The following is a 10,298-nucleotide window of genomic DNA, read 5'->3' on the forward strand; positions in this document are numbered from 1 at the left end:
AGTGAAAAAAAAACTCTTGAGGTTTAAGTTGGATGAGATCCCTGGCCTTCCCTTTGTTCTGTTTTGCAAGATGAAAAAGTTCTGGAGATGAGTTTCATCACAATGCGAATATACTTAACACTAACTGAACTCTGTAGTTAAAAATTGCTAGGATGGTAAATCTTATGTTCTTTCACAATTAAAAAAAATGTTGAATTTAAAAAAATTTTTATTTTTATTTCTTTGGCTGCACCAGGTCTTAGCTGCAGCACCCAGGACCTTTTTTTTTTTTTTTTTTTTTTTTCAGTTGTGTCATATGAACTCTTTGTGGCAATGTGGGATCTGGTTCCATGAGCAGAAATCCAACCAGGGCCCCCTGCATTGGGAGGGTGGAATCTTAGCCACTGGACCACCAGGGAAGTCCCCCTCAAGTTTTTTAATTTAAAGAAAATGGGGGGGGGGTAGAAAATGGGGCTTCCTTGGTGGCTCAGTGATATAGAATCCACTTGTCAGTGCCAGAGACATGGGTTCAATCCCTGATCTGGGATGATCCCACGTGCCCCAGAGAAACTAAGCCCTGTGCCATAGCCCTGGCACCCATGCTGTGCGACAACAGAAGCTGCCGCAATGAGAACCAGCAGCACCACCACCACCCGCTCCCGGTACCTCAAGGAGCACCCCCCGCCCCAGTCATAACTAGAGAAAAGCCCACATGGCGAAAAAGACCCAGCACAGCCAAAAATAAATAAATAACATATTTTTTAAGAAAAGAAAGAAAACAGATGAAAAAATTTTTGAATGTCATATATGCCTCAGCAGATATATATATATATATATATATATATATATATATATATATACACACATATATATTCCTATAACATTGGGGAGGTCAGGAACAGCCCCCAGTGATGACACAGATCATAAGAGTGGTTACACTATCTTTACCCCCATCGAAAAAAAAATTTTTTTTGTCTTATAGCTTTAGAAAACAAAAACATTAACCATGCTCTTGAGAAAAAGGATTTTCAACACTCTAGGTCTCTTGCAGAACAAAATTATGAAAACTCATCAGAAAAGCTGCTGGAAAGCACATGCCAGGGCGTCTGTGAAGTCTGAATGAAGTCCATTGTGTTAAAGGAGCTCACAAGTCCTTAAATAGTAGAAAGGCCCAGTGTGAGCCTGGCCAACTTATTTATCCCCGTAGCCGTGCTGGAGGGGAGCAATCTCTGAAAATAATCACAGTGTATTGAATACTTACCTATCTGCCAGGCACTCTGTAAAGTGCTTTGCATGTATTATGCTGTGGGATCCACACAGCCACCCTAAACAAAACTGCTGCTTATGAACTACAGATGAAGAAACTGCAGTTCAGGGAATCAAATCTACTGCCCATAGCAAGCTGCAGAGACAGGGTTCAAATCTGACTGAGGTCCCTTTAGGGAAAGGGAAGGGTGCTGTTGGAGGGTTGTGCCATGGACAAGCTAGGAAACCAAGAATTGAAGGGGGTAAGGAGCCAGGCAGGGATGTACAGGGAAGAGACTCTATTTCAGCAGGCTGTGCTCAAGGAGGAATGAAGAAGTGGGAAGTGAAAAAGTATTAAGTGGGGTGCTTAATTTCCCATATTTGTGCTCTGAATTATCTGCCTGTCATCCGACTAGATTTCATGTTCTAAAACAGCACTATCCAACAGAACTTTTTCTATAAACCATGGAAATGCTATACTGCCCAGTCCGCCATAGTAGCCACTAGCCACATGGGGCAACTGACCACCTAAAATGTGGCAAACATATATTCCAGAGGGCAGGGCTTATGTCAGTCACATTGAACACAGTAGCCTTTCACACCTAGCCGGTGCCCAGCACAGAGTCACTGCTGTGTAAGAAATGTGTTTTCTGACTGAATGAAGTTTAAGCCCATCATCTATCAATAATTCCTACTTGTCCCAGAATAATCATATACTTCCCTTAAGGAAAATGGAGAGTCTTTCATAGAAGTAACCTCCTGGCAGCACAGAAGACCATCTCCTGACTCAGAGTCTTCTCAGGTACTTTGACAGTCTAGCCCTTTATGCACTGTCCCATATGGTGGGATGATTTACATTTGAATTGCAATGAAAAAGAATTCAGCTCCTCAGAGCCACTAGCCACATTTCAAGCGTTTAACAGTCATGTATGATAGTAGCAACCATACTAGACGTTTCCTTTTCTGCAGTAAGTTTGTTTGCACAGCACTGATCTAAGGATTAATGCCACAGAAATAGAGGGCAAGGGGGTTGGTATTTGAAAACGTCAAAGGGTGAGGGCTGATAAAGTGCATGTTTTATCTAATGACTAAGGTTCAAGTCCAGAATGAAAAAGAATCTCTGAAGCTGAGGTTTCACCCAGTTATCAAAGCCCATAAATAACCTTGCTCACAGCTCAGTAATAGTTTGCAAGTCCTCTTTCCCACCTATCATGTCTAATCCTAACTCAGTCAACTGTGTGAATAACCATCCCATCCACTCAAGACCTACTGAGAGGTAGCGTTAATGTTGCATCCTAAAGTAAAGACAGAGACTTGATTCAGATAGTTCTGGATCCCTGTCAGCTTACCACATCAGACTGTTTCCGGTCCAAGGGCAAAAAGCTCTTCCCATTGGGAAGATAAAAATTATTGCTCAAGACTGCAGTCTGAAGCCCTTTAGCCCGAATCTGAGTTATGGCCTCAGTCATCACTGGAAACTGCTTCGTCACTCGGTCACTGGTCAGCAGAGAGAAAAAGGAGTCCACGGGCACAGAGGTCTCTGACTAAGATTGGAGGTAGGGAGAGAAGAGAACCAGCCATCATTAAGAGTAAGAACAGCTTATCACCAACACAGAAAAACACAGATTCCAGGCTTCCTGCCACTACCCCAGGCCTCTGGCTTGCTGCTAAAAGGAATTTTCTCTTTCAGCCCTGGTGCAGAACTTTTCATATAAGGTTGTAAAACATGAGTCATTAGGGGATGGAGCTATTTACATCAACATTCCAGTTAAATGAGTTTTGTAAAATAAGTATTTATTTATTTGGCTGTATTGAGTCTAGTTGTGGGGTGCGGGCTTAATTGCCCTGCAGCCTGTGGAATCTCTTCTGGGACCAGGGATCAAACCTGCATCCCATGTTGCTAGGCAGATTCCCTATTACTGGGCCATCAGGGAAGTCCCTAAATGAGTTCTTCATTTCACTCACTCACTGTCAATTTTTAAAAAGATTCAGAAGACTCTAAGAAGATACATTAAACTCTAAAAGTGAATTAAGCAGATGTAATTTAATTTTTATTTGATTCCTTTTGGGAATTCAGAAGTTATTTGATGATTCTGCATTGCCTGAGCTTCACCATTATGCACTGAAGGTCAATTTCTTTTTTTTTGTTTGTTTTGAAGGTCAATTTCTGATCATTTTTTGTGTTTCCAAATTCTATCTGTTTGGGTTTTGAAAACTCTTATTTTATCATATTTTAAAATCTGCAGTGGCAAGTCTGCTATTTTATACATAGACACACACACATTTCACAACAGTTTCATGTTGTTGTTAAGTTACTCAGTCATATCCAATTCTCTGTGACCCCATGGACTGCAGCATGCCAGGCTTTCCTGTCCTTTTCTATCTCCTGGAGTTTGCTCAAACTCATGTCCATTGAGGCAGTGATGCCATCCAACCATCTCAACTTCTGTTGTCCCCTTCTCCTCCTGTCCTCATCTTTCCCAACAGCTTTATTGAAATACAATTCATGTATCACACAGCTGACCCACTTAAACTGTCTGTAAAATTCAGTGCTTCTTAATATATTCATAAAGTTATACAACCATCACCAGAGTCAGTTTTAGAACATTTTCATCACCCTAAAAAGAAACCCATATCCATTAGCAGTCACTACCCATTTGGTGCCCCCACCACCCCAATACTCCTAGACCTAGAAAATAACAACTCTACTTTCTGTTTCTAAAGATTTACCCATTCTGGATACTTCATATAAGTAGAACTGTATATTATATGGTCTTTTTGTACTGGCTTCGTTCTATCACTTGGCATAAGGTTTTCTATGTATATTTATATATTTAAATACAAGCTTATTTAAATATTTAAATTGTAAAAATACATAACATCAAATTTACTATTTTAAGCCCTCTGAGTGACATTAAATACATTCATTGTTGTGCAATCAAAACCCACCATCCATCCACAGAACTTGAATATATTTTAAATTATATTTTAGCAGGGTTATTGCAAAAGTATGTGAGTTAATATAAAGAGCTTAGAACAGTGCATAGTCCAGAGAAAGGCTCAATGTTATCACTGCGTTAAATAAGCTTTCTGATCAAAACCATTATGTAACAATTCCAGCTTCATATAAACAATAGCTGGTGGAGGGGCTGAGTATATATTATTTTTATTTTTCCTCATGCAGTTAAAATTGCGTACCTAGGGATGGAAGAAATAGCTTAAAATCTTATAAGGGGTTGTCAGGTTTTCCCTTCTTTATTTTTAGTTTAACCAATTTAATGGATGTTAAATTTAGTGTTCCATCCACTATTCTAGACAAACATAATATGGAAAGTATGTTTAACACTCACAATTTCAGAGCAAAGTCTCTCAAATTCTTGTAAGAAATCTTCTGTTGTTATCTCTGCTCTCATAACTTTCATCCAGGGCCCATTTTCGCCACCTGAGATCAAGGCCTTCACTATAGTTCCAGAATATGATTCTGTACCTCCCATTCTACCAAAAGTAAAACACACGGTAAGTGAAATGATATATGGACAAACAGCTGAAGTCTGGGGAGCAGGGTAATTACCATACAGGTTCTGTGGCATCACTGTGGTGCCAGGTGGGTTCTATTGGGAATTCAGAGAAATTCAGGAAATGGAAAATCTCAGCTTTAGACCTCATAGGGAACAGCAGTAACAATATGTGTGACTGAGGGGACACTGCTGCCAAGCATCAGTCCATGCCACCAGCTTGAGATGATGCTGGACACTACATTATGAATTGTCTTCCCTGGTCTCTTATTGGCTGGCTCATATATATTAGGTCACTCACATGGTCCTGGCACGTGGTAAGGAAGCACATCAGGGAATAAACCAGATTTTGACAGCACTCCAAAACAAGCCCTTCATTTCGTAGGCTGTATTAATCCCTCAGGGCAGTGTAGCCGGCACACTGAAACACTCACTTGGGGGTGGTGTTTTGTAGAAAAAAGAAGAAAATTTTGGTCCACAGAGAGCTGAGGCAGTGGGTGGTGAATCAGTATTGCTTCTACTGTGAGCATTTGTATAGGAGTTGCTTTTTTTTTTTAAACAAAGATGTTTCTACAACACAGCTGCTATAGGGCAAAAATATATATAGCATTCATAATGATATCTAAGACCTAGTACACTTTATACATTTTCTTTTGATAAAGCAGTGCCTTGCACTGAAACTATTTCAGACAATATAGAAAGGTTTAAAAAAGAAAGTAAAATGACAAAGCAATCCCATTCTTCAGAAATCACCAATGTGACCAACTCAGAATGTCTTTTGAGAACAGCATAGCTTATAAAACTCAATCCAAATAATAATACCTCTTTAATTCTAGAACTAAGTTAGAGCAATTTTTTTTAGCAAGCACGCAAGGAAAGGGGCACTCTCCTATGCTGCTGATGGGGGTGTAAAGAGTGCAACATTTTATTTTTAAATATTTATTTATTCACGCCAGGTCTTAATTGTGGCACACAGGATCTTCATTGTGGCAGATAGGATTAATTTTAACAGGTCAACTCTTAGTTGTGGCATATGGGATCTAGTTCCCTGACTAGGGATTGAACCTGAGTCCCCTGCATTGGGAGCACAGAGTCTTAGCCACCAGACCACTAGGGAAGTCCCGAATATAATATTTTAAATGTACATTTACATTTGATGTGGTAATTCTGCTTTCAGGAATTTCTCCCACAGATGTATTTATAAAAGTAAGCAAAAATTATGTACATGGCTATTGGGCAGAACTGGTTATAACAAAAACTAGAAACTTACATGTATGTTAATAAAGGGCTGGTTAAATCAACCATGGTACACCCATATAATGGAATACCACGTAGATGTTAAAATGTAAAAACTAGGTCAAAGGTCAGAAAATTATGGCCTGGGGGCCAAATCTGTCTCCCACCTGTTTTTTTGTAAATAAAAGTTTTATTGGAACACAACAACACCTACTTGTTTACTACTGTCCAGGGCTGTTTCTGGTTCTAACACTAGAGCTGAATAGTTGTGATAGAGCCATTATGGCCCTGAAAGTCTATCTAGTCCTTGACAGAAAGAGTTTGCTAATTCCTGAACTAGACCGATGTGAACTAGACCCCTACTGATGTGGAAGAGTTGCAAAGATATTATACTGAGTCAAAAGAAAAAAGAAAATGTACAGAACAGTTTGTACAGTACGATTCAGTTTTGGTATGCATGTTTTACACACACACACACACACACACACACACTCTCAAATACATAAATGAAATTTTTTGAAATATAAACTTTTCACAGTGATAACTAATGAAGTCTGGAACTGACTGAAAAGTAGTGGAGGAGAAAGCAGGAAATTTATCTTCATAGTTTATATACTTTTAGAACTGACTATTCAATAAATGAGACTGCCATAATTGAGTTTCTATAAGGAAAAAATTTAATTAAATCTCTTTATCATACCACCACAAAAATTCCCAACAAATTAAATACCCAAATCGGAAAAAAACTCCAAAACAACACAGAATATCTTTATTTGAATAAATTTTCTTAGCCAAGACTCATAAAACTCAAGACATAGAAAAAAACACAAATGATTTTCTTGATATCAAAAATGAAAACTCTTGTACAGCAAAAACATTATCATAAAATAAAAGACAAGTCCCAGAATAGAGAAATATTTGCATGTGATATGACAAAAGTTTATTATTGCAAATCAATAATAAAAATGAGCAATTCATAGAAAGAGAAAACTGACCAACTAATACACAAAAAAAGCATTCAACCTGAATATTAAAATAACATACAAAAAAAAAATAAAAATAACATACAGAGGAAGAAAAACACACAGAGATAGCCTTTTATCTGTCACGCTGACAAAAATTAAGCAGTCTGATCATATCACACTTCCTGAATGCTATGCTAAAATGTTTGGGCTGTATACTCTTAATTTTTTGTGTACAGTGATTTTATAGTAAACTAATAGCTGAAATCAGGGCCTTGCAAACTTTCTGAGAAGGGCCACAGATGGACACTATGTAAATGAATGAACATGGCTGTGTTCCAATACAATTTCATTTTTTGGATACTGAAATTAGAATTTTGTATAATTTCCACATGCCACAGAATAATATTCTTGTTTTGACTTTTTAAATTATTTCAAAACATAAAAACCATTCTTGGCTGATGAACTGTACAAAACCATACAACAGGCCAGATTTGGTCCACAGGCTGTAGCTGACTAACTGACCTCTGGCTTAAGTGTAAAAAAAGTACGCCTGAATTCTAGTATTTGTTGCTCCAGTGACCCTTTATATGGGGTCATTCTGTTTTATCTGGGATGGCAGTTTTTTAATATTTATTTATTTATTATTGACTGCATCATGTCTTACTTGCGGCGGGCGGATATCTGTTGCGGCACTTGGGGTTAGTTGCCCTGAGGCATGTGGGGTCTTAGTTCCCTGACTGAGATCAAACCCAAATCTCCTGCATTTCAAGGAAAATTATTAACTACCACTAACCACCAGGAAAGTCCCATAGGTCTTTTTAATGAATAAATAACATTAAGAATTCCAGTCAAGAAAAACAATAAGGAGAAAGTTGAAGGTGTTATTATTTCTTTCTTTATCCATCCAACAAACCTTTACTGAATGAACACCTGAACCAGCTCTGAGCTGACACTGGAAAAGTGAAGTTAACACATCCCAGACCCACGGTCCCCAATTCTAACTGCCCCACAGAGGAGATAGGAACACATCCCATAGCCAGCTAAAACACCCCTTGGTGTTAAGCTGAACTGGAAAGCTGCTATCCAGGGACATTCTGCCAGGGAAGGAGGTCAGAGGAGTCTTGACAGAAGAGAAGTCAATAATAACAACCATCATCTGATTTACTGAGGGCTCAAAGATTTCAGGCACCATGCTGAACACCATACCACTTAACTTGTTGTTAAAGTATAGGTAGGATTTGAGCACACAGAGGAGAGTAGCTGCCAGGAGGTGGAACAGAACTTGCCGAGGTGCAGGGGTGCAGATGTGTTTAAAGAACATCAAGTGGTCCACGAAGCTGAGATGTGGGCACATGTGGGAAGTTGTGAGGCACAAAGGTATGTGGGCTAATTGTAAGAGGCCCCTAATGTCAGACAAAAGCTTCCCAACTTAATCTAAGAGACAAAGTGCAGGCACTCAAGGATTTGAAGCAGGAGAGTGAAGGGATAAGATGTGTGTATGTGTGGGGTTTTTTTTGGCAGCATGTGGGATCTTGGTTCCCTGACCAGGGATCAAAGTCTCACCCCCTGCAGTGAAAGCATGGAGTCCTAACCACTGGACGGCGAGGGAAATCCCAGACCCGTGTTTTAGAAAACTAATTCTGGGGGCTGTGTGGAGGGTGGTGCAAAAAACCCAAAGGACCAGAGTCACAGAGAGAATGCAGGTAGCTGATATGATTTTAAAGGTAGGACAAGTCGGGGATTTAAACTTGGATAGAGGCCGTGGGAGTGGAAAGAAGCAAGTAGCTTTTCAAGATATTCTGTTGAAAGTCAAGACAACTCCTGCCCAGTGATCTTTATGTTTCTAAGCAGGAAGGACTGGGGTAGGGAAATACGATGACTCGGGGAGTGTCGAACAGGCCCGACGTAAATGCAAGAGGAATATGAGGAAAAGAAAAGCTGAGGGCTCAGCTCAGAGTTGAAGCAATTAAAAGAAAACAAAAAAGGCTCACCTTAGCAGTTTGTATACCCAGGTAATTTTTGGACCAAGGTCACAGAAAACCTGAACTTAGGTTGACTTAGCCTGGAGAACTGCCCAACCAGCCAGCAGTACAGTTAAAAAGAAAGGTCCTTCTTGATTCCTGCTGGCTGGAATGATAATGTGACAGCAAAAGATGAAGCAGCCAGCAGAGACCATAAGGTGAGACTGGACATGAACAATACCCATAGCAGAATGACACTATAGAGAGCCCACGGCTCTGATATCAATAGCAACATACTAGCCCAGACCACATACCTAGCTTTCATATACAAAATAAATCAACTTCTGCCTTCTTCAGTCACTGTTCTGTTAGGAAGGGCAGATAAAGAAATGATCAGAACCTAGAGGTTTGATTTTATAGTAACAAAAGCAGGAGTAGAGGGAGGTTGGTAGAACAGGAAAGACTTTGACCAAATCAGGGAGGGGAGATTACAACATTCAGAAGCAGTTCTCAGGGGAAGGTAATTAAATTCTACCCATAACAATAACAATGACAGCTCGTCATTTATTGAGAATTTCAGATGAGCCAAGCACTCATTCTGCTAATCAAATGCTTTCTATGAATGATCTCACTTAATGGTCCCCAAACCCCAAAGAGGTATGCACTATCATTAGCATTAATCTAACGATGAGGAAACTGACTCAGAGAAGTGAAATCATTTGCCCAAGATCCTCAGCAGCACTAACTGTTGCTTGAAATTTGATTCAAGAGCAAGAATAGCACCCACTGAGACACACTGTCATCTCCCCTCAACACCCTCCTTTCCCCCACCCCCACGCACACCAGTCTCCAAAGGTGAAGGAGAATGAAGAGCTCACCTGTGGCCACGCTCCCTGGAGAAGGAAGCAGAACTCCGCCCATGTCAAAAATCACTGCTCTGTAGGGGCCACCTCCAGAATGCGTCCATCTCCGGGCTCCCGGGTGCCTGCCCTGGACATGTTTCAGGAAGGCCGCCCTCCAAGTCCGCTGGAGCTGGGAGGACTGCAGAAGCCGCCTTAGGCACATGTTGGGGCCAAGGCTGTGAAGCAGAAACAGGACATGGTTAGCCGTCACCGCCTCCAAGTAGACCTCCGTCCTGGCACTCAGGGCGCCACCAGCATGTCTACTCTGACTCCCAAGCAGCATTTCAGACACAACCAGAGCTGAACTCAGTGTCTCTGCCCTCCATGACAACTCCTTTCCTAAGGTCCTTGGCTCAGGAAAGCGCTCCCCTGTCCCCCCAGCTACCCAAGCTAGAAAACTGGATTCACCCCTCAGTCTTCCAGCCAGACACCTCCATTCTGGAGCTCGGTGTGACCGGTCATTCCTCCCAAAGCTCTCCATCTACTCTCTCCACT

At 40.6% G+C, this 10,298-nt stretch overlaps 1 protein-coding gene across 1 annotated transcript in view; it reads right to left on the reverse strand.

The window, feature by feature from the left end:
- The window catches only part of ACAD10 (acyl-CoA dehydrogenase family member 10), a 34,299-nt gene extending 24,320 nt beyond the window's left edge, over positions 1–9,979 (reverse strand). Inside the window, 4 exon segments of the mRNA XM_070475171.1 lie at positions 2,574–2,768; positions 4,575–4,699; positions 4,702–4,719; positions 9,780–9,979. Coding sequence (XP_070331272.1) covers positions 2,574–2,768; positions 4,575–4,699; positions 4,702–4,719; positions 9,780–9,966 — 525 coding nt within the window. The 5' untranslated portion in view covers positions 9,967–9,979.
- Positions 9,980–10,298: the final 319 nt, after the last annotated feature.

Source organism: Odocoileus virginianus, chromosome 12, assembly GCF_023699985.2.
Source record: "Odocoileus virginianus isolate 20LAN1187 ecotype Illinois chromosome 12, Ovbor_1.2, whole genome shotgun sequence".
Taxonomy (NCBI): domain Eukaryota; kingdom Metazoa; phylum Chordata; class Mammalia; order Artiodactyla; family Cervidae; genus Odocoileus; species Odocoileus virginianus.